This window comes from Nicotiana tabacum, chromosome 9 (assembly GCF_000715075.1).
Source record: "Nicotiana tabacum cultivar K326 chromosome 9, ASM71507v2, whole genome shotgun sequence".
In the NCBI taxonomy this organism is placed as follows: domain Eukaryota; kingdom Viridiplantae; phylum Streptophyta; class Magnoliopsida; order Solanales; family Solanaceae; genus Nicotiana; species Nicotiana tabacum.
Genome location: NC_134088.1, coordinates 117,247,954 through 117,273,187, shown reverse-complemented (window position 1 = coordinate 117,273,187; position 25,234 = coordinate 117,247,954). Strand labels below are relative to the sequence as shown.

The 25,234-nt window shown below is 37.4% G+C and overlaps 2 protein-coding genes, 1 non-coding gene and 1 pseudogene across 5 annotated transcripts; 2 read left to right on the top strand and 2 right to left on the bottom strand.

Annotated features, from left to right (window-relative positions):
• Positions 1 to 688: 688 nt before the first annotated feature.
• Positions 689 to 2,995, bottom strand: LOC142164107 (uncharacterized). Its single transcript, XM_075221284.1, has 5 exons — positions 2,786 to 2,995; positions 2,590 to 2,677; positions 1,386 to 1,674; positions 1,175 to 1,259; positions 689 to 979 (listed from the first exon to the last, which is right to left on the bottom strand). Exons 1-5 carry the CDS (start codon positions 2,993 to 2,995, stop codon positions 689 to 691), a joined length of 963 nt encoding a protein of 320 aa, XP_075077385.1.
• Positions 2,996 to 4,764: 1,769 nt separating this feature from the next.
• On the top strand, positions 4,765 to 4,871 carry LOC142164450 (small nucleolar RNA R71). Its single transcript, XR_012695219.1, has one exon. It is a non-coding gene; the product is annotated as a small nucleolar RNA R71 (small nucleolar RNA).
• Positions 4,872 to 10,062: 5,191 nt separating this feature from the next.
• LOC142164512 (18S ribosomal RNA) lies at positions 10,063 to 10,424 on the top strand (annotated as a pseudogene).
• On the bottom strand, positions 10,425 to 23,318 carry LOC107795439 (xanthine dehydrogenase 1). 3 transcript variants are annotated; one of them, XM_016618078.2, is made up of 14 exons: positions 23,042 to 23,318; positions 21,642 to 21,741; positions 20,814 to 20,922; positions 19,162 to 20,670; positions 17,953 to 18,195; positions 17,561 to 17,875; positions 16,536 to 16,775; positions 15,657 to 15,941; positions 15,297 to 15,518; positions 14,614 to 14,775; positions 13,812 to 13,946; positions 11,826 to 12,062; positions 11,133 to 11,306; positions 10,425 to 10,828 (listed from the first exon to the last, which is right to left on the bottom strand). In XM_016618078.2, exons 1-14 carry the CDS (start codon positions 23,175 to 23,177, stop codon positions 10,757 to 10,759), a joined length of 3,939 nt encoding a protein of 1,312 aa, XP_016473564.2. In that variant the 5' UTR covers positions 23,178 to 23,318; the 3' UTR covers positions 10,425 to 10,756. The 3 variants fall into 3 exon arrangements, with proteins under 3 accessions (XP_016473564.2, XP_016473563.2, XP_016473565.2); XM_016618077.2 differs by having other exon boundaries at positions 10,425 to 10,799; positions 23,042 to 23,317; XM_016618079.2 differs by having other exon boundaries at positions 10,425 to 10,799; positions 21,642 to 21,766; positions 23,042 to 23,182.
• Between the last annotated feature and the right edge of the window lie 1,916 nt (positions 23,319 to 25,234).

Genomic DNA, 25,234 nt, shown 5'->3' with positions numbered 1-25,234 from the left:
AACCAATTCAAGCAATGCCACAAAACCATATACAACTTGGCCCTTTTTCTTTAAGCACAACTATGCATTCACTAGCCCGGATCACGATGAATAGGAGGTGTATTTTCTATATATATATATATATTTATTTATTTATTTGTTTTTCCTTCAACACTCTCCATAAATTTAGGTTGCCCAGCTAATGATCTTCCAAAACATACATGCACCTTTGGCCTTTCTATGGTTCCACTCAAAAGCTACCCCAACTCTCACCTTACTCTTCTAGCGACTTAAGTAATTATGGAGGTAAAGGTTCGAAAAGATTTAATTAAGAACAAAACGGGAATCAGCTTGTAATGTAGTTGCCAAAGAAAAGGCTTATAGGCTCAAATGGGCTATCTACGGATAATTTTATATATGGTGGCATAATAGCTCAATGGACAATCAAAGAAACACCTAAACTCTTGATTTCTATGTTCGACACCTCCACTCGCCCACTTGTTTGGGGGGGGGGGGAGGGGTGATAAGGAGTGGCAACCTTATGGAGAATGCCATATTTCTCCAACAACTTTGCAAGGGCTCAGTTGCAGAAGTGGGTGCCTCCATCACTGATGATCGCTCTTGGAGTGTCAAATCGGGTGAAGATATTTTTTCTTAGAAAATCAATAACTCCCTTTGCATCATTTGTTGGGAGTGTCATGGCTTCAACCTATTTCGAGACATAGTCTACAACTACTAGTATGTACTTGTTGCCATATGAGCTGACAAATGGTCCCATAAAATTGATTCCCCATACATCAAATACTTCTACTTCTTGAATTGGGTTCATGGGCATCTCATGTTGACGGAAAATATTCCCCGTCCGTTGGCACTCCGCACAGCTCTTTACCCAAAAGTGTGCATCTTTAAACAACGTCGGCCAATAAAAGCCCCACTCCAACACTTTTGCAGTTGTCCCGACTCCACCAAAATGGCCTCCATAAGATGAAGCATGACATGCCTGCAAAACAGAAGCTTGGTCTATCTCGGGAATTTTCCGGATCATGTTATCAATACAAATCCTAAACAAATATGGTTCATCCCATAAATACATGCGACAATCACGAAAGAACTTTTTCTTCTGCACAGAAAACAAGTCATAGGGAACAATACTGCTTGCTAGGTAGTTTGCAATGTCTGCATACCATGGCGCTACCTCAAGGCTCGTGGCCAATAGTTGTTCATCTGGGAAAGTCTCCATGATATCTTCCACCTCAACCTTCGTTTCAGCTCCTTCAAGCCTGGACAAGTGGTCGACAACTTGGTTTTTCGTTCCTTTTCGGTCACGGATTTCCAAGTCAAACTCTTGCAGTAGTAGAACCCATTAAATCAGGCGTGAATTTGCCTCCTTCTTATCAATTAGGTACCTGAGAGCAGCATGGTCAGTATAAACAATTAATTTTGAGCCTATCAAGTAGTACCAGAATTTGTCAAATGCGAACACCACTGATAGCATCTCTTTTTCTGTCACTATGTAATTCAGTTGAGTGCCATTCAATATTCTACTTGCATAGTAGATTGGATGCATGATTTTATCTTTTCTCTGTCCAAGTACTGCTCCCACAGCATGGTCAGTTGCATCACACATCAGCTCAAATGGTTGCTCCAGTCGGGTGCAACTATGATAGGTGCAGACACTAGCCTCTTCTTCAATCCCTTAAAAGCTACCATGCAGTCATCAGAAAACACAAAAGGGCGATGTTTTTCAAGCAATTTACACAAAGGGTTAACAATCTTGGAAAAATCTTTTATGAATCGCCTGTAAAAATCGGCATGACCAACGAAACTTCTTATTGCCTTGACGGAAGTGGGTGGTGGAAGCTTCTCTATTACATCAATCTTAGCACGGTCCACCTCAATGCCCTTTCTTGACACTAGGTGTCCCAAGACTATACATTCCTATACCATAAAATGGCATTTTTCCCAGTTTAGCACCAGATTAGTCTCCATACATCTCTGCAACACTCTTTTCAGATTTCTAAGGCAATCATCGAAAGAGTTTCCCACCACTGATAAATCATCCATGAAAACCTCAATTATGTCCTCTACCATATTTGTGAAGATGGCCATCATGCACCTTTAGAATGTGACAGGTGCATTGCATAGGCCAAACGACATTCTCCGAAAAGTGTAAATTCCGTATGGATAGGTGAATGACGTTTTCTCTCAATCCTCTGGGGTAATAGATATCTGATTATACCCCAAATATCCATTCAAGAAGCAAAAATGAGACCTCCCTGCCAATCTATCTAGCATCTGATCAATGAACGGCAAAGAAAAATGGTCTTTTCGGGTGACCTTGTTCAATCTTCTGTAATCCATACAAATTGTCCATCACGTGACTATTCTAGTTGATATCAACTCGTTGTTCTAGTTTTTCACAACAATTATCCCACCTTTCTTTAGCACACACTGAACTGGGATAACCTGCTATCAGAGATGGGAAACATAATTCTCGCATCTAACCACTTGATCACTTCCTTTTTATAACCTCTTTCATGTTTGGGTTCAACCTTCTTTGATGTTCTCTAGAAGGTTTGTGCCCATATTACAGTAGAATCTTATGCATACAGAAGGCCGGGCTGATATCCTTAATGTTTGTGATAGTCCAACCGATTCCAGTCTTACACTCTTTCAACACCTGCAAAAGTTGTTCTACCTGCACATCTAACAAACTAGATGAGATAATAACAAGTAAATTCGAGTTAGGTCCCAAAGCATACCTGAGGTGCGATGGTAGCGGTTTTAGCTCCAATTATGGTGACACTTTGATCGATGGCTTGGCTGGAGGAATCTTTCTTTCTTCCGAGTATAAAGGCTCGAATTCGAGCTCTCTTTTCCAGTACCCCTGCCCTTGAAGAGCTAACACCCATTCCGTTAAGTCCTCACCATTTGCTTCTTCTAAGTTCATGATGCAGGCTGTTAGAGGATCTTTTGCATTAAGTACCTCATCATCTTCCTCCATGATCATATCCATTGCGTCTATCAAAGTGCAATTTGCAAACTCACTGGGTCACCGCATAGACCTTTGCACATTAAATGGTATTTCTTCATTATTCAGTCTCATTTTTTGCTCCCCCATTTCACAATGAATCAGAGCTCTTCCTGTGGCCAAGAACGGCCTTCCCAAAATTATGGGAATCTCCTCATCAACCTGCCAGTCCAAAATGACAAAATATGTTGGAAACACAAATTTTCCAACTTGTGCAAGTACATCGTCAAGTATACCTAATGGCCTTTTCACCGTTCGGTCAGCTAACAATAGTAACATGGATGTGGGCCTTGCTCTTCTAATACCTAACTTTTTATAGATGGACAATGGCATCAGATTTATGCTTGCCCCCAAATCACATAATGCTTTGGCGAATGCATAGCTACCTGTGGTGCATGGAATTGTGAAGCTTCCAGGGTCGAATAGCTTCTCAGCTTTAGGTCTTGTCACAACAACACTACATGTTTGTGTCAATATGACAGTTGCCAAGTCTTGAAAGTCGAACTTACCAAGTCCTTCATCATTTTTACATAACCGGGCATCTCCCTCAAAGCATCAATTAGAGGAATGTTTACCTGAATTTGCTTCAGCATTTCCATCAATTTTTTGTACTGCCCATCCTTCTGATATTTGGCCAATCTTTGTGGGAAAGGTGCTGGAGCTCGCTTCTTTCATGTGGCTTGAGTTAGATCTTGCTCAAGCACTTTTTCTAATGCCTTCTCTTGCACTTTCTCAATCTCCCCCGCAACCTATTTTTCCTTGTTTATTTCCTCCTGGGCTGGCTTCACTTTCACTTTTGTTAGCTCAGTTGACTAATCTACCTCAATTGGCACTACACAAGTGTTTCAATTGATCGGTTCTCATGAGCGATTTCTTTCTCTAAATCAAGATCTCTACCATTTCTCAAACTCACTACCATAAGCTGACTCGGGCCCTGCTCCTTCGGATTGACATGTGCGTCTGCAGGTAAAGTCCCTTGGGGACGATTATTCAGAGCCATAGATATCTACCCTAATTGAATCTCAATGCCTTTTATCGCTGACTCGTGTTCTTCCACCTTCTCTCGCATTTTTCCATTAGACCCAATCAGTTGTTGCAACATTTATTTAATTTCAGACAACCCATCATCTTGTCTCACTAGCTATTATTGTTGAGGCTGTTGATAAGCTAGCTGCTAATTTTGCTGACTATATCCCTGTTGCCTTTGGTAAGGCACTACTTGACCCTGTGGTCGCATAGCTCCAGGATTGTTGGTATTATTGTATTGTTGTTGTGCTGGTCTATACTGTTGATTCTGCTACCCCCAATTCTGACCACCTTGCCTCTGGCCTCCATAGTTGCTCACATAGTTCATGTTCTCTTGATAGTTCTGGTTTTCACTTTCACCACTCCACGAACACACGTATGGTTGGTTAATGCATGGTGTACATAATCCCCCATTAGTCGTGTCAATTATGTGTACCTTCTTCTGGCCTGATTCATCAATCTTCTTGGTGAGGATACTCATTTACGTCATCAGAGTGGCCATATTCTCGGCTTTGGAGTTGTTAGGGTCCAATGCTACTGAGTGAACTATATGGGTGATTGTAGTGTCTCTTATCATCCAGCCTGAGTTTTGAGCCATTTTATCTAGCAGGACCTTATATTCTTTGAATGACTTGCTCAAAAATGCTCCACTTACTGAAGCATCAACATTAGCCTTCAAGTTATCCGCCAATCCCATGTAAAACCGTTGTCCCAACATCTGATCTGGAATGCCATGATGTGGACAATTAACCAGCATACCTTTGAATCTCTCCCACACTTCTTGCAATATTTTAGTTGGTTTCTGCCTAAAGCTCAATATTTTATCAACTTGCTTGGCGGTCTTATTGGGTAGGTAGAACTTATTCAAAAACTGCTTGACTAATTCCTCCCAAGTGGTGATGGAATTTATGGGATTAAGCCAAGTCTGGGCTTCTCCTGTCACTGAGAATGGAAACAACAACAGTTTTATTGCTTCCGGTGTCACATTCGGTTGCCTTTGCGTGACGCAAATTGACAGAAATTTTTCAGATGCTGTTGTGGATCTTCAATGTAGGACCTGGAGAACAACCCCTTGTTTTACAACAGGTGTAGCATGTTGTTTGTGATTTGAAATGACTCCATTTATATCTGAGGAACTACAATTGTAGTTGCCAAATTTTCAGCGGTGGGTTGTGCCCAATCATACAAAGCTGCTTCTGGCACAAGAGGTGTCACACCCTGATTATTTGGGTTATTCACATTGTTTCGATTGTTTTGATTATCCAAAACGTCACCCATGTCAAATTCAATTTGTTCACTTGGGTGCTGTTGTCGTTTGTCCTTCCTGTTTGCACGATTTAATACCTTGAAAGCTTTCTCAGGATCCGGTAATGCTTCAAATAATTCACCAGTTCTTGAGGAGTTTCTACGTATGCACCTATACACACAAGACTACAAATGTTAGAATTTCAATACAATGAATTTAAAATGAAGAAAATTGACTAAACTAAGAATCCTAGCAATTCTTCTAGCTGTAATTAATAACATTGTTGCTTCTCGGAAATGACGCCAAAATTTGATCATGCCTAACTATGCCTCCTAAGAGGTCTAGCGGTCGTTGCAAATATAATCCGGTTTACAAGTCCGGAGTCGAATCTCACAGGGAAATAACATACTAATTACAACCAATAGTTTTGCACGAATTCAAGTAATCAACCTTCAGAAATATTACATAATAATTTTAGAGTTTACTAACTAAGATCAAAGTAATTAAAAATACAGTAATTTATAGCTAACAAAGCAAATATTGTAGACAAGATTTGGTAAAGTCTAAGGTTATGATTTCCCCTATTGTCGGAATCTTTCCCACTACGTTTTCTATAAATTTGCCTAAATATTCTCTACCAATCGTGAGTACTTTAATTGTCGTTGCTCTCTCTCGAGCAACTACTATAATTTACTAAACGTATTCTCTCGAACTATGCTAGCTGATACTAATTTACCGCTCACTTTGATAGCACCAAGGCTTTGTTATCTCTAATCCCGCCTTTAAACCCTCTGTATCGATCTCTCAACTACGTTAGGAGTGGTGTTATTCAACAATTACCTAAATGTATACTCTCTCTCTCGAGCAATATATACACTAAATAGGCCCAGTTAATTGAGAGCTCTTCAATTAACAACAATGAAAATATAGTTGAACAAGTAGAGAAAAATCAAAAACAAATCTATATTAAATGCAGTAGAATATTATCCTCCAATAGGTTCCATCAAACCTTAGATAACAAATTAGCTATTCATAATAGTATGCATAACTACAATACTAGAATTCATAACCCCGCTCCACAACAAAGGAGGACTTTTTTTATGTACCTCTGGAAGGAGAGTATATTTATTATAAGTTAAATTCGGGAGGAAGAATAATTTTTTTTAACAATTAATTAATTTAAACAGAAAATCAAGTATATGAGGTTTCAAACCTTTAATATCTTTATCTGATAATTCACAATATATTCATATATATATCAATTAATATTAATTAAACAAAGAATATAATTTACACAAGTAATTCATGCTTTGAGTCCTAAACTACCCGGACTTTAGCATTAATAAGATTGAGGTATAATTCAAGGCAAATTACATGCGAAAATATGAATTTTTAGCCTAACATCATTATGCTATACGTTATTCCCAAGCTAAATAATACTTTACTTTCTATCTAACATTGTTCTTATTGCTGCCTTCGGAAGCCTTTCTCCCAGAACTAGGCTATCTGCTATTTATCTCGATTTCAACGCTAAGTCATGCATTTTATTTAATTAATTAATTATTTTTGGATTAAATCAGTTCGCTTGTCTATAAACCATGTAACAAATTCAATTGTACCATTTCACGAGTAAACAAATTCAATTTAAATTTCTCATTTTATCCTAATAACAAGCTTTTGTAGCCAGGCAAATATAATGTGCTTGCTAGAATAATTTTCATTTAGTTAGGTTTCTTGAATTTATTTAATTATTTTATGTCAGCTCATTTTCTTGTTTATTACTGTTGTGATTGAGCAAACCCAAAAATTAGAAGAACTAAAAGATCTTCATTTCAGAACAACTTTTTATCTCATACTAACAAAAGTAAATGGAGGCCAATACATAAATTGAAAAAAATAAAGATCAAAAGAAGTACACGCAAATGATAATTGATCTGTTAGACAAATAAAAGGAAACTGCTGAAGCTGGTCTTGTTCTCGAGCTAATTCCTCGTATTGCACACGGCTGATAATTTAGAGCCGAACTGCAGATAAATATGATCCATATTGCTTGTGACAAAATTCATCATAAGTAGATAGAATAAAACTTCAAAAGGAGGCTGATTTGCAATAGTACACTGCTATGTTTTAGGAACAGAGAAAATGTAAAAATTTTAGTACGATGGAGGTGGAGGTGGGTAGTTATAATAGTAAACGAGAGGAGGCGAAGGGTATAGTGGGGGTGGTGACACATAATAATATGGAGGAGGTGGGGAAAGGGACGGTGGAGGTGGCGATTTGTAAACGTATGGAGGAGGTGGAGAAGGTGATGGTGGGGGAGGAGATTTATAGTAATAAGGAGGAGGAGGTGATGGTGATGGCGGTGGTGGAGAGTTGTAAACATATGGAGGAGGTGGAGAAGGTGAGGGTGGGGGAGGAAATTTATAGTAATAAGGAGGTGGTGGAGAAGGGGACGGTGGGGGAGGAGATTTATAGTAATAAGGAGGAGGCGGGGATGGTGATGGCGGTGGTGGAGAGTTGTAAACATATGGAGGAGGTGACGATTTATAATAGTAATTTGGAAGTGGTGATGGGGTTGGTGGACTTTGAGTCTTGTCATAGTAAGAAGGCGACGGTGCTGGGGAAGGCTGAGGAGAGAGCCCTTCTGAAGGCGATGGTGGGGATTGGTTAGGGTAAGAAGGCGCAAGTACAGGCGATGATTGAGGAGATAATGCCCATGAATAGTGATATGGGGATGGAGCCCACCCTGAAGGTGAAAACGGGGAACTAGACTTGTATGGAGTTGGCGATAAAGGTGATGTGGTTGGTGAACTTTCAGTATTCTTGTTATTGTAAGTGGGTAAAGGCACATGGGAAGGATGAGGAGAGGACCATTCTGAAGGTGATGGTGGGGACTGATTAGGGTAAGAAGGTGCAAGTACATGCGATGATTGAGGAGATGATGCCCATGAATAGTGATAAGGGGATGGAGCCCATCGTGAAGGCGAGGGCGGGAAATTATACTTGTATGGAGATGACGATAATGGTAATGTGGTTGGTGAACTTGCAGTACTCTTGTCATTGTGAGTGGGTGAAGGCACCAAGGAAGGCTGAGGAGACAACCATTCTGAAGGTGATGGTGGGGACTGATTAGGGTAAAAAGGCGCAAGTACGGGCAATGATTGAGGAGATGATGCCCATGAATAGTGATATGGGGATGGAGCCCATCCTGAAGGTGAGGGCGGGGAACTATACTTGTATGGAGATGGCGATAATGGCGATATGGTTGGTGAACTTGCAGTATTCTTCTCATTGTAAGTAGGCGAAGGCACCGGGGAAGGCTGAGGAGAGAACCATTCTGAAGGTGATGGTGGCGAAGTATAATACTTTTGGGTTGGTGGTTGTGGTGATGGAGATGGTTGACGTGGTGACTGATTAGAGTTAGAAGGCGCATATACTGGTGCTGACTTTGGAGATGACTTGTAACTATAATATTTTTTCCATGAATAGTCATAGGGTTTATGACTTGCTTCTACATTCTTGGATATGAAAAGTATTGCCATAAACCATATAACATTTGGCCAAAGACAAGCCATATTTCTAAGAGGTATGAAGAGAATAAGCTGAATTTGATGATAAAGAGGCGAAATTAAGTCCCCTTTATATAGTCTTCTCATCAAGTTTTGGTACAATATTTTAGTGAATTATGAAGCTTAAAGCCTCTAATTAATAGACTTGTTCTTCAATAGTGACAAGGTCTAAAGTGAGACCAAGTCAATTGACATATATGTAAAGGGCAAATGGAGCTAGCCAAATGTGCATTCGGCATGAAAAGAGAAAAGGACCAACTATAAATTTAATTTATTGAACATGTCATGACCATATAAAACTTTTAATTTGATTCTTTGTTGTTTATATATCTATGAAGAACTTCCAAGGACGGCTTTAAAAGTTCAAAAAAACACTTCATTAATATTCATGCTCTATGCAAATATCTTATTAAATTTGTCTAGGTTTTAAATTAGTTCAGCAAAATTTGTAAGTTGTGGAAGCAGGGCGGATCTAGCGTTGTTCTGTCTTATTTTTCAAAAAAAAATAAAAAAAATAAAATATATATATATATATATATATATATATATATATATATATATATATATATATATATATATATATATATATGATCCCACTAGCAAGTCTTTGGCATAATGGAAGACCTAAGGTTACTTATTAATATTAAGAGCCCGTTATCACTCTTTTCGAATTTTTTTTCCTTTTTTTGGAAATTGAAGATGAATTTTGAAATTTTTCGCAAATTTGAAAAACTCCAATAAACTGTTTTTTAAAATTCACTCTAAACACTCACAAAAATTCAAAAACAACCCAAAATTATATTCATGTCCAAACACAACTCTAATTTTCAAATGTCATTTTCACTTGAAAGAAAAATTTCACTTTTTCGGAATTTTACAATTCTTATGTCCAAACACCCACTAAGTTATTTTGTATATTCATTCCGCTTAAAGAAGGATGAATTTATAAACTCCACCTTGCTTTGTCTTAAGAAATAGAAATAAGAAAAAGAAAATGAGCTATTCTTTCGGTAACAAGGACGAACCCTCAACCAAAATAATAAAAAAAAATACAAGATAAATTAGCTGTTTTGTTGAGTCCACATTATTTGCATTGACAATTATCTCCAGGAGGCTTATAGGCTTTGCCCTATTCTTATGTTGTTTTCTTCAAGACTTAGGTTGGATGGCATGGGACAGCTTCCAATGATTGATCTGAACTTTTTTTGTTTTAACTCGAGATTCATTGGACCAATAAATTCAGATTCGCGCTGCACAAGAAATTGAAGAATCCGCCCGAGGACGGCCTCGCATCTGATTAGCTAGTTGGTGAGGCAATAGCTTACCAAGGCGATGGTCTGAGAGGATGGTGAGCCACACTGGGACTGAGACACGGCCCAGACTCCTACGGGAGGCAGGAGTGGGGAATTTTTCGCAATGGGCAAAAGCCTGATGGAGCTATGTCGCGTGGAGGTAGAAGGCCCATAGGTCGTGGACTTCTTTTCTTGGAGAAGAAGCAATGACGGTATATGGGGAATAAGCATCGGCTAACTCAGTGCCAGCAGCCGCGGTAATACAGAGGATGCACGCGTTATCCATATCAAAGTTACATTCTCATTTGACATGTTACTATAAAGTTAAAGTTTACATAATGTTACAGGAAAATGTACAGAGGGCATACAAGAAGCTCCAAGCCTTCTTCCACCTTGGCAGTATAGTTCAACCATCAAATACTTAGCTTTGGCCGAAAATCAGACTCCACTAATAACTTTGTAAATTCATCAGTGCAAGCCATTCGAATACGCTCTGGAGTGGCTGGATTATCAAGAGGAAACCAGTCACTGTAACCAGCTTCCGCCCTTGCAGATCTGATGGCGTTCTTGATTGCGAATAAGACAGCTGAGCCAAGAAAGAAAGGTGGTTCCCCTACTGCTTTAGATGAATGGATTGCCTTGGTGTTTGGCGCATCCTGTTGGCAAATGTCCAGAAATTTGTTAACTGCAAAGTCACGACTTCATGTGAAAAAGCATATCGACTTCCAAATAAAATAGAGAGTACTATGTCGACAATTATTCAAGAAAAACAAACAGCAGCTAGAACCAACAACAATCTACCTAAATTATAAGCAATTTCAAGAAACAGTGAATATCAGCTCACCAATGATGTATTATGCTTAACCAAGTCTTGTGAAACACAAAGGGCAAAAAAAGTAACAAATAAGAAAATGACAGAGAAGTTTTTAGCCACTGAATAAGAAAATCTAGACACCTAACGTCAAGAAAGAGATGGTGGTGCAACTTACTTTCAGAAGAGAGACATTAAATTTGAAAGGCACATCGTTCAATGATGGAAGCTTGTAATTTCCAGGTCCGCATGTGAATAAGCATCCAGGTGGAATCCACTTGTGCGCTTTATCGCCCCATTTCAGCTCTTCTAATGCTACCCATCCAAGACCCTGTACAAATGCTCCTTCAATCTGCATCAAGTACAAGGAGTATGCACGAACGTTAGCAAGCGCCATTTCAGATTGAAAGATACAAGATCCAGTGAGGTAGTGGTTCTATTTCTTTCCAAATATAGACAATTAGCTTCAAGTCTACAACTGGGATCTAATGGCACTAGACATAATATTTGCAGGTCATCTTTGTAAATATATGAACATTAGGAAAAAAGGAAACAAAAAGAAGATCTGGAAATTTCCCAATTGAGTGCAGTACAAAAAATGAAACGGAAACATTATCTACACATTAAAGTTAATTCTATTCTTATTTCTGGCTTACTATTCAAAACAATGAAACAGAAACATTATGTATTCATAGATAGATCTGACAAAAGCCACAACTTGCAGACCTTCAATCATCAAATACTTCAGCATTTACTAATCAATAGTCACCTTTTAAAATTCATATAAATCAAACTATGTCGATAAGCAGGCCAGTTAAGCAATGAAAAATTCAGAATTTACACGTAACAGTACGGAGAGAGCATTAATGACCTGTCCAACATCAATTGCTGGATTGAGAGAGAATCCAAGGTCTAGGATAATGTCTGCTCTCCTAGTATGGAAATCGCCTGTCAATGTGTCAATTTCAACTTCGGCAAATGCAGCACCATAGGTGAAGTACCTAAATGCAGTGCCTTTTCCAGATTTCCAGTCAAAGCCAATATCAGGTGTAATGTAGAACCCATGAGCAGAAAGGTCTATTCTCTCCATGTAACATGCACTGACAAGCTGATAGTAAATCAAAGAACAAGACATGTGGATTAATGGTCAATCTCCTTTAGCATCATCATCACAATCAGGAGAAAAAGACAAAGTACAATATCTCAGAGTCCAGTTTTGAGGCAGAAATAAAATTTAAGACAGATAAATAAAGTATATTGTGTTGATCACTATGTACAGAATTACCAAGGCTAAAATGTCAGCCTTGTTACTGAGCCAAGGAATAAAGCAGGTGATTAAGGTGAAAAAGCTCTTTCTTTAAAGGTCAAGTTTTGAAAAAATCTCTCATTAATCCCGCCTTTCTATAATCTCATGACTAGGAATGTCATGATCCATCAATATATTATTTCTGAAGTTAACAGCCTAATAGCATTTCACCTAAAGTATCTTTTTACGGTTTTACCACTCTCTTTTGCTACATATCCATGTCACTAAGTCCTCCGTCTGTTGCCATACTCACTGCATCTAATACAAAATAAAATCTGCCCTCTTAGATGAACAAATCACTTATCCATCTGTTCTTTTAAGTGCCTCCCCTTGTCCCTTCATAAATTTTTGCATGCCTAGTCCCTAGTTCAACTGACACAAGGTGTGGAAAATTAGATCCTTTGACTTTAAATGCAGGAGGTTGAGCTATTTAAGAACTTGAAAGCAATATAGTTTGCGCAGTCAACATCTATTTGGTTTTCGCGCACGCATATCTTTCCATGCACTGTTATTATCTAGCGTCTCGTTCTCTTCCAATCTAGGATATCTAACACACTTCATCTTAGGCCACTGCAAAATTCTGTTGTTTTCACATTTGGTTCCTCGGCAACCTAAGAACCCAATTAATTATATGGAATTAACCAAAGAAGCCTGGTCAAAGACTAGCCCACACAAGGCTATGCTTGAAGAGATAGTGGATAAATGCATCGACTAATAATGCCTAGAACTTGGTACCTCCTCACTTAGCTAATTACAGCATTTACATCCCTTATCTTCAGTCAAGATGCATATGTATTTTGTAATGCATATGTATTTTGTTTTTACAAAATACATATGCATCTTGACTGAAGATAAGGGATGTAAATGCATATGTATTGGTCGTTTGTTTCAGTTCCTTGGACTTTTCAAACTCAAGTAGTTAGGTAAAAGCAAAAGGTAATACAAATTTAAGGTTTTCAATACTCTAATATATTTTACGGTGATAAAGATAAATTATCTCCTTCAAATAATAAAATGCCATGCCATCTTATGCACAATTGGTTCTTAACCCTGAAGAAGTATGACTAGCACATAAGGAGTTCACTCTATTCGTGTCAGAGACTGGGAGGAAACAATTGTTTGGTGGTCATGATTAAATTAATTTGAAGGTGGGAAAGGAAGGTGTATCAGGACATACACATATACCCTTCCCTATCTGAAAGATGAGGTCAGATTTCAAAGATCAAGAAAAATGGAGAAAAGAAGAGGAAAAGAAACTAAACAGACAATATGATAAAGTTGATCACAAGCCACAACTGATTTGACAACAGCCCAGTATGTTTGCTCTTCAATTTAGTATCGCTTACTGTACCCACTAAGCCACTAAATGAAAGAAATTTACCAGTAGGGCATATTTATTATTTCGTCCTCATGCCTTATTTTGTCCTTGTTCTTGTATAAGTCACCATCACATTTCAAATGATAGGCAAGGAAGTCAACGGGATGAGGAATGAAATAAAACACATACAAAATAGAAAAAGATTATTTAAAAGACAGGACAAGAAGAGATACCTCTGCAAATGAGCTAAAGTTATTCTTGGATGCAATAGGCTCCATTCGTGCTTTTATTTGCTCGCATGCATCCAGTACTGCAGCTCCATACATGTCAGAACTTGCAGAAGCAGCTGTTGGCGAAGCATTAGGAACCTAAAATTGGCGAAAAAGCAGATGAGAGACGCACTCATAATTTTCATAAACTGCAAAACAAAAATTGACATGCAACACAAGGAACTTGAATGAAACAACATGACGTGCTAGAAAACTCCCCACCCCCAAACCAAGGAACAAAACCACCGCATGGCTGAGGAAGATCAATTTTGCCTTCTCCAGACTCCAATTATTTACTATATACTTCCAAATTTTTAGGTAGCAATTGTAAAGCTCAACATTAGAAAAGGGCAGCCCGGTGCACTAAGCTCCCGCTATGTGCGGGGTCCGGGGAAAGGCCGGACCACAAGGGTCTATTGTACACAGCCTTACCCTGCATTTCAGCAAGAGGTTGTTTCCACGGCTCGAACCCGTGACTTCTTGGTCACATGGAGGCAACTTTACCGGTTACGCCAAGGCTCCCCTTCTGAAGCTGAATAAAATACAGAATATTTTCAAGTTTCTTATATTGGATATTCACATTTGGTTAGTTCATTTTCTCTCATTGTCATCTCGTACATGCCTAGCTCTGTCCCTCGTCGCACCCTAATATAGAAATAGAACAACATTTACGCCACATTATTCCCATGTATCATTTCGGCTTATTCACCAAGAAGAAATTAGAACCTTCAAGCAATGATTTATTGATATTCTTGTCACACCATACCTTGTCAGTGCTTGTCTCAGAAATGAATACTGCACTTAGAGGAATATTAAAGGAAGATGCAGCAATCTGGGCAACTTTTGTATGCAAACCTTGGCCCATCTCGACACCCCCATGAGTGACCAACACAGTTCCATCAGTGTAAACTTGAACAAGAGCACCAGCCTGTAGTCGATCAGTCAGTGAATAACCAACACAGATCTTTGGGATTATTAATTTTTTCATAAGAAACGAAAATATGAAACACTCAACATCCAACAAAGTGCTCTTTACAAAGAAACGGAACATATATTCCCTAAGGAACTCTTCTCATCTACTACTCGTCTTATTCAGGTGCACTTCACCTCCATCGGTCCCATTAACCTAGGGAAGAAAAAAACAATTTCTGCACAGAAACAAATTTTTAATTTAAGCAGCTCACTATTGGAAATCGGAACTTAAGGAAAATGGTATGAATCATCTAGTTGGAAAATGGTTGGAAAATAAACAGATGGGACTTAAGGGTATGAAATTTTCCATGAGCAAATCAAAGTGCATTTTTGTGATTTTTTCTATAGGAAAGTGGAACCTAACCAATTACAGCAGTCAGTCAACAGCATGGGTACTAAAAGAAACAGCTTAAAAATATATCCAGCCGCTTGAGTTGGTTAGGAACTCTAGGATGTACAACAAAGACACCAACTCACCTGGTTCATAAACTTTGTAGTGAAAGATATCCCAAATTTGGTCGGCACCATGGCAATACCTCGCTTCTTCCACCGATTCTGGTGATTGAAATTTTCAACTTCATTTTGAGCATTAATGAAGTCACGAGAAGATTTCAATTCATTCCAGAGACGTCCCAAGGTGCAGTCTTCAATTCTTTGACCATAATGCAAGACTGATCCTTCGCCAATAAAATTCATTTCCTGGTCGAAAAAAGAAAAAGAGAAACAATATGAATACATCATTACCTAAAATACTAAGGAAAACATGGAATGGAGGAGCTGCTGATATGCATCCTGATGAAAGGATATCGAGACAATCATCAAAAGCACAAGGCATACCCTTATTTCTTCTGGGCTTTTGTTAACTTCCACGGCAATCCTCTCTATCCAATTCTCAGCAATTAGCATACCCTGTGGGCCTCCAAATCCTCTAAAAGCTGTATTACTAGGAAAATTAGTGAAGCAGACATTTCCGTTAACCCTCATATTTGGTATTTCATAGACATTGTGCGAATGGAACATAGCACGTTCAAGTACAGCAAGTGATAAATCCAATGAATTTCCAGCATTACTGTAGATACAAAGATCCAAGGCAAGCACTTTCCCATCATTTGTAAACCCAACCTAAAATTAATAGAGGACATTAAAATTGTTTCTCCACAAATCCAAAAGAAAATGCTAATAAAAAACAAAATAGAAAATGACAGCAAAGCAATGTCTATCAAAGACATATTGGGAAAAAGAACAAAACTAGATCATGCCCTTTCTATCACCCTTCGTTGAGGAGGTTTATATAGTTTACTTATCTGTATCTGTCAAGTATTACACTGATTGGGCTCATGTAACAAAAACAAACAGCAATGTCTAATCAATTCTCTTTCCGATTGTTATTTTGTGCACCGCAAAACCCTAACTCTTATCTGTTTATGCAGCCCAACAATGTCTTTCAGTAAATTGGTAGGTATACACATTCGTCTATCCCAATATATATGATACACTTACTAATTTAAAACATCCCAAAAGGTTTGACACACTCAAATAACAAAAAACTGTTCACCAGATACTAGTCACAATGATTCAAATTTAAATCATGTGTTTCGCGTAAACATTTGAGCAATTAATACCACTGAAGTGAATGAGTTACACAAACTTTTCCGTGCCACAAAATGTCAGTTAGGACGAGTTTAGCTGTGTATAACATGATCACAAACTATTCACCTTGTACTTTCCAAGAAAGCTATGTCGTTGCCCACTTATCATCATGTCTATATCCCTATCCAGAATGAGTTTCACTGGACGATCCAACAGATATGATGGAACAGCAGTTACAGCCGCAAGGAAAGCAGACCTTGTTTCCTTGCCTCCAAATCCACCACCTATCCTTTTAGTCTTGCAAACCACCTTTGACATTGGAAGACCAAGAACCTGAGAAACATACTTCTGGTGCTTCTGAGGAGCCTGCAAGATAAACAATGATTCCGTCACTGAATTTGCAGCAAAGACATTCCCCCTTCCCTAACAAGTAAATCACATTGTGCAGCCTTTTAAGCTAGATTTAACCTAATCCACATGGCAAACCAAACTTGGCTCACAGCATAATAATGATCTGGAAGAAATCTTAACCAGCTTTAAGGAACTATCTAAAACCGAAGTCAAAGATAATATATCTAAACTGACAATGCCAAACTAAGATGATTATGGTTGACTATTCATATATCATGTGAGTCTGAAAAGAAAGAGTCTGTAGAGCAAAATCAAGAACTTTAGTAGGGTAACTATGCCTTTTCTAGTTAAAGATAGCTTTTGAAACATTTTTGACTCTGTGTCAAAAAGTAATAGTAGTCATAGAATACGCATGTTAAAATGCATATAATGGTCAAATACCCAAATATGTGTCATCTGAGACTTTCAAGTGTGGCAAACACATGCAGGGTACGCTGGTGGTTTTTTTATACATATATTAACAACTACTGCTCTTTGGGTATATTAGCAACTTATTAACTGAAATTAACTTAGGATCGAGGCTTTACGGAGACATACTTTGTCAACTCAATGGCCGATAACTAGCATTTTCCTTTATTACCACCTTTTTTGAAAGGATTATTAACACTTACATCTAAACCAGCAAACTACAGGTGTTATGGGGGAGAAAAAATAAAGAGCCCAACACCACAACAAATGTCCTATAAACCTAGATATATTTGAGAAACTAAGAGAGAATTACTAGAGTTAACTTGAAGTACCTGGGTGGACGAGATCATGTGCACCTCGTTGCCACTATCCACTGTCCATATTAAAGTCCCATGAGGCTCCAAATAAAAATGTTCCTGACCACCTACCCTAACTTCTCCTTCTATAATATTGTCACATTGACCTGATTGGAAACACTGTTCGACGTCTCCCTTTGTCAGACACCTTGCCGTATTAGGATGATAACTGTTGGCCTGTATAGCATCCTCTATTGATAAAACTGCAGGTAGATCTTCATACTCAACATGAACCTTTCTAGCAGCAAGTTTTGCATTTTCATGTGTGTCAGCTACGACCACTCCAATAACCTACAAAAGAATAGTATTCATCCACTTAACATTTGCAAAAGAAGGTAGAAAGAAAATCTCAGAGCATAGCATCATACCTGACCCACACAAGTGACAAACTCCGTGGCAAAAAGTTCCTCATCAGCAATAACTGGTCCGATCATATTCTTACAAGGTACATCTTTGGCAAGAAAAATACCCGCAAATCCAGGAGAGGACCTGGCTCCCAAATCATCTATTGAAAGTATACGAGCATGAGGTTTTTTACTCAATACCAGAGCAGCGTGCAAACTATTGGGTGGAGTTGGCACATCATCAGTATATTCTGCCTCTCCTGAAACCTGAAAATGGTCAAGTTATCCAGCCAAAATATAAGTGGCAATTTTGGCCAAACAGATCTGATAAAGGATAACTATTTCATCATTGTGCCAGTTCAAAATAGCCAAAATTAAAAATACCAACACCTATGTGTAGACGCAGCTCGTACACTATAGACGTCATGATTATAGAAAAAGTTTTTTTCTCAGAAGAAAGAGCTATATCAAAGCAAAATCAGAAGCAATAAAGGGACCCAATGTTGTTAGTAATTATTAATAAAGCAATACAGTGATCCATTTGCTTATGGGATCCAAGAATCCTAAAGGAAACGTCGTTTATCACTAGAAATATGCTCCTACACAAGCCACAAAACAAATAAAGAGGAAAAAGTAAAACGTGACACCACTACCCAAAACACAATTTCTGAATGATAAAGCTGATTTATCTTATTAAAAAAAAGTTCAAAAGTGACACCATGTTTCCTATGCTGTTAGTACAGATTCAATCCCAATATATACAACAGGAGAGGAGCAGCAGGAAGGACCTAAAAACCCAAAATTCACTTCTGTTATGAACCAATAAGAGATGAATGTGTGCTTGTTCTTCATCAGAAGCATAATAATAGAGACGTCAGGAATCTCATTAGTACAAAGGTCATCCCAGCCATTATGTCTATTATGGCGTAAGAATTAGAGCCATGCTAGGAGATCAAGAACTCTTTTAAACATTTACAGCTTTTTTAGAGACGTCAGGAATCTCATTAGTACAAAGGTCATCCCAGCCATTATGTCTATTATGGCGTAAGAATTAGAGCCATGCTAGGAGATCAAGAACTCTTTTAAACATTTACAGCTTTTTTCTTCTTATCTGTCCACGCGCAATCTAGAATTTTATTCAATTCACACTTTAATCATTGTCTTCCAAAATCTAAACGGTACTCGAATAGACATAAAAAGTACGTATAATTTTCATGCTATAAATGTTGTCACCTGAAGATTTGATGAAATATGAACCTCAGGGGAACCCACCGAAGTGCCGTGCTTCCTGATCTCAAAATCCTGAATTGAACTAATGGATGGTCGAAGAGATGAATCTACAGCTGAAACATGCGAAGCTGGAACTTTCTCAAGAAACGATGGTTGTCCATCCATTTGATGACAAACCCACAAGAAAAATTTGAAGAAGAAACTAAACGTTAATGATTTTCGAAATTCAACCATCCCGCCAGGTGCATCTTCGTTCAGCACAATTTCATCCCCTAAAATTTTCAAAGCACCATATAACAGCTCTTTATTCCATTTTTTCCCGATTAAAAAGTCACTAGTTTTCGATGCAGCAAATGAAAGAGGAGCAACCCCACCATAGACAATCAAAGCATCTGAAACAATCCATTTCTGGTCTTTCTTTTCAAGGCAGACATGCATCCCAGCATTGACAATGGCAATATCATCATCTCTCCTATGAGATTGCTTAAACTCTCTCACAAACTCGAATGGCTTATTCCAAGGCAATGATACTGACAGTAAAATTTCACTACTTGCGAGATCCACTTTACGATAGCCCTGGAAGAAATTCTTAGCCAAACATGTTCTAACATTTCCTTTGCAGTCAATTATTCGAAACTTTGCTCCTGCTGCCATCCAAAGAGGGTTCAAGTCTGATATTGGACTTGCAGTGCAGATATTCCCACCAACTGATGCAACGTTCCGTATTTGTGTTCCAGCAAACCACTTTATCTGCTCAATGAGAGCTCGACATGATGATGTTTCATACTCAGGACGCTCGTTTTTTACCTTCTTTAATATATCCACAAGCTGTGATAATTTCACTGCAGCACCTATTTCTAAGCCGTCATCCTCAACTCTCATATGGTTAAGTTCAGGAACATGTGCAACAGATATTAATATAGGATGGTGAATTCTTTTAAGCCTGACTTCAATTCCCACCTCTGAATTTCCAACAACTAACCTGGCATCTGGATATCTTGCTTTTAAATCCAACAAATGTTGAAGTTTTAAGGGCCTATACCACTTCAGTCCATTTGATCCGCTCAAACTTAAATAAGTCAATTTCCTTAATAGAAGTTCGGGAGGAAAAATAAGTTCTTTGCTGGTGTAGGTGGTTCCATCAGTCTCGTTGTAAGAAAATGGCCGCCAGCCACAGTCGTTGCTCAAATTTTGTTCAATAGTTTCTTCACTACTTCCAGCCTTTGGCCCACATGAACAGGGCTTACCCGTTGAAGGACAGATAAACTCACCACTACTAATGCCTTGTAAAGATGTGTTGGTATATAAAGCATTATTAGTTTTTGCGAATACTCGAAATGCATCAATAATTGGCCTATAACCAGTACATCGACATAAATTTCCTGCAAGGCTTTCTTCAATTTGCTCTTCTGAAGGCGGTTCTTTAGATGATCGTAGTAATGCATACATGGACATCACGAAACCAGGAGTGCAGAATCCACATTGTGAGCCATGCGTGCGAACCAATGATTCCTTTAGAATGTAATGGACAAAGCAGAGGAGTTAAAAAGAAGATTGCATACATCCATCATCCATAAAAAGGTAATATTTGCATTCACAAACTATGTTGGAAAACCATGCGATGAAAAACAGACATGTGAAGCCAATTAACACACCTGAATTGGATGCAAACCAGCTTTGCGGTTCCCAATTCCCTCCACTGTGATGACATGCATCCCTTCCACAGAATAGAGAGGAGCCAAGCACGCATTAATTGCATGGTGCCTATAGAGAAGATATTTAATGAGAAACCGGACATGATTTATGGAAAATTTTATTATCGTCATATACTACCTCAATTGAATGGTTGCACCGGAGGCCAATCAAATCAAGCTGACTTCATGTTAACCAAATTATTGCTAATAATAGTATCATCATTATGTTTTTTTTATCTCTTAACTATCCATATTCTCCACTAGTTTCTCTTTACTCTCTAAGTCAACACATTCGCTCGCATTCCACTCCCCAAAGAACTTATAGCAGACAAAGAAATGGTACCAAAGTCCAAGGCACTAAAAGTACATAATTGGTCACTTCAAGTTTTGGTAATAGCGGCCTCTCTTTTTTGGTGGTGTGTGTTTTCTTTTGGGCAGGGGGTATGTACAAGCCAAAGCCTTGCATAGTAATCATGAGAAACAAGAACATTTTATTCATTTCTCATGTACCTGCACACTGATTTCTAGGTTAACCTAGTATTAGGTGAGTTCGAAGCCAGGGAGTCCACAATTTATAACACTTTAGTCTCCTTGAACAAATACAGAATGCTAAAGTGTATGTACTTTCCACCTCTCTAGTTCTACAAGAAAGCTTGGCTCATTCCTTGAAGGATACAAAATCAATTGAGAAGAAAAAAAATCTATTAAAATTGTACTGCCTCAGCTCGTAGAGTAATCACGCAACTGTTCAGAAGAAAAACATCCAATAGATAAAGAGATGGAACTCACACACATTTCTTCAAATTCTGATCAAAATAAGAGACCATAACAGTGCACGCCCCACACCCACCTTCACCACAGCCTAGCTTGGTGCCTGTCAGGCCTATCTCTGTACCGCCAAAGAGAAAGCGCAACTTCAGAGAAACCACCAAAACAAATTAAGAGAGAGAGCATAGAAATCCAGATCAATTATCTGAACAGAAATATATACTACAAATTCCTGAAGAATTGGGCGAAACATAGAGGCTAAGAGGTGTAGTGAGGGATTGCCACAATGCACAAAACATATTCATTTAACAAGTACCAACGACCACATAATGCTACAACTTTGGCAGCAACTCAAAAATGAACTCACTAAACTTTTTAACACCATATTGAATACGACTGCGTTTCTAAAGGGGAAGTACAAACACATTGATTGCCAAGCCAGCAAGCCCCAAACATTTATGAATATGGAGATAGAAGAAGACAGATAATGTCCAAGTCTAATGGAAAGAAAAGCGAGAAAAGGAAGTAAATGGTAATTCAATGTTGAAATTTTTGAATATAAGTAAAACAATAAAGAAGGTCATAAGGTTCAACCTGAAGCAATTTACAAGGTCAAACACCAACAGAAGTTACAACTATAGAAAACTTAATTAATTCACTTGTATGCCAATTGCCATTGAACAGTTGGAAGTCCTCCCGGTAGGTTAAAACAGCTATCCCACTAATATCTCAAAATTTTACAACAAAGGCCAACAATTTTGAATCACAGGTCAGTGACAAAAGTGAACCAGTGATAATGATCAATTGCATACACAATGACTCATTACCTACTAAACTTATTTCTTACCCATTTAACTTTTGAAAAGGTAGCATATCCTCCTTTTTTAAATTTATGTATGTATATTATTAATTTGAGCTACAACCTCATGGTTTCCTGTCAAGATGTCAATTTTATTTGAAAAATGGGAATCACAGCAGGTTTTTCCTCTCCTAACCAACAACAACAAAAAAAAAAAAAAGAACTCCTCAGAATCGCCGTCATTTGCAAGAGGGTGACCACAAATTATGCTCAAAATTCAATCTTTTCCTTTGTTTGAGTTAATAGCTACTACTTAATCTGATTATGAACTTGAATTATCCATTTCTCTCTAAGTTTCTGACAAGAAGAAAGAGAACCCCACAAAACTAAACTATTAGTAATGCTCAAGATTCAATCTTTTTTCTTTCTTTTTTGGGTTAACAAGATACTCCTACTATTTAATCTGATTATGAACTTGATTATCCATTTCTTTCTATAAGTTACTGACAAGAAAAAAGAGAACCCCAAAAAACTAAACTGTTCACAATTATCAAGAAAAAAAAAAGTAGTAAATCAGAGAAACTATACTCTGAGAAATTTAAAGCTCAAATAACTAACTGACCTCTAAGATACTCAAGAAGAGTCAAATGAGCTAACCCATTAGGCAAAACTCTACGAACTCCATTAACGTATAAAATTGCTTCCTTTGACTCATCTCCTATCCTTTCCATTTCACTCTCATTCATCAATGAGCCCATTTTTCCAAGATTTGATCTTTTTTTTCAGCAATGAAAATGAAATTGAAAACTTGCTTAGCTTTAACGATTAAAGGAGAGAAAAACTTTTATATCATTGGGAAAAAAAAAAGATTTTAAAAAGGGTCACGTAAGATACATGGGATTTTATTGGAATCATAGTCGGTTAGTCCACTAGATAGAAACGAGCTGACCAATTTTGTTACGATACTACAATTAATTAACACTTAGTGATGGGATGGTTATGATTTTTAGAGGCGTAAATCAAGCATCCGAGTTGGAGTTATGAGTATGATTTTATTAATGACGAAGCTAAAAAAGTTCTAACACGAAATGTAGAAAATCGACCTAAAATTTTAAATTTATGGGTTAAGAAAGATAATTTATCACAAAAAGATAATAAAAAATAATACAATGTAATCGTTCTCAAAATAATAGTCGGTGAATATAATTTTTTTATGTTAATATATGATAATACATATAACATATATTTTTTTTGTATATAAGCAATATATTTTTTATATATTTGCTAGCGAAGTAATTATTTTTAGTTGACCGGTCAAATATGTTAAAAGCCAAAAAGACAACTAATTACGGTCCAATAATTACATTTTCATCTTGTTCATAACCATCTTGTTATTATTGTTCATGCACTAACTCTTAATATAAGAAATTATGAAAGAGGAAAAGGAAAGAAGATAATGGACCGAGAATAGATAAAGTTTTTTATGATTGATGTATACAAAAAGGGAAATATGGGCTTGTATTATTAGCTCTGTTTTAAAAGGCGTTTCTGGGGCGAGTCCCGGGGCGAAGTGTACCAAAAACGCCCCGGGGCGATGGTGTGGGGTGAAAGTCTCAAGAGGCGTATGCCCCGCAATTTGGGGTGTACGCCCGGGCGTTCGGGGTGCGTTTTTTAGTAAAGAGTAAGCCCCAGAGACTTTTTCAAATTAAAACAAAATTTGTTGAATTAGTCCTTCATATAATACCCCAAATTCTCAAAAGTCAGTTTGGTAATTACTCAAAAGGTTTAAAAAGGAATTCAAAAGTATTAAATTTAAAAGTAAAGACTTTTTTTATTGATTTAAGTCATAATTTATGATTTTTTCAATTTTTTATCTTGTTCGCTAATATGCTAATATCTCCCAAAAGTAACAAATATTTAATTTTTTTTACAAATACAAAGAGAAGTACATTTTTCTTCATAGCAACAAATTCAAAGTTCAAATTGCAGGTTAATCATCCTTTTTGTTCCTCCATATAGAAAACTTTATTATTTTAGACTCAAATTACTTGTGCTTGTAAGTAACGTATAATAGATTATTTTGATTAGTTTTTTGTTGGGATGGAGCACACATATATATAGTTTTATTCAATTTTTATGAAATTTTACCTGTTTATAAATATTAACTGTCATTATATTATTTTATAAAATATTAAAAATTAAATATATATGGGGCTTACGCCCCACGCCTCGGGGTTTACATCCCTCTGAGGCATATGTAAAATGCCCCGCCTTACGCCCACGCCTTTTAAAACACTGATTATTAGAAGTAATTCAGATTTGATTCGCAACTGTTTCTCCAAACTAAATGGTGTAATCACGTGGATTGCACGTGATATGATAAACTAATTTTTTTTCTTAAAAAAATTCTTTTTCTCAATTTTGTTTTCCTTGGAAGCATTTTGTTTTTAGGATTCAAATTTTAAGAATGAAAAATCTCTTAACAAAAACATTCTCTTAGTAGGTCAACCCCGATCTTATTAACCGGACTAGTAAATCTTGAAGATCAAATATATTAAGGCAAAATCTTATGTTAATTTGTGTATATAAGAGAAATAATGATCAAATTAAACAACTTATTTAATCAAACTAACAATAGTGAAAGATCAAGTAGAAGAAATAAAGTGAAGAATGGAAAGATTCTATCTTTTTTGTTTGTCTGTTACATAATGCAAAAAGTGTGTTGTGGGAAAGGAAAAAACACAATCAATATTTGGTCTCAAGACTTTCAACAAAAGTAAAGAGCATTTGGATTACTAGTTTTTCCAAATGTGGT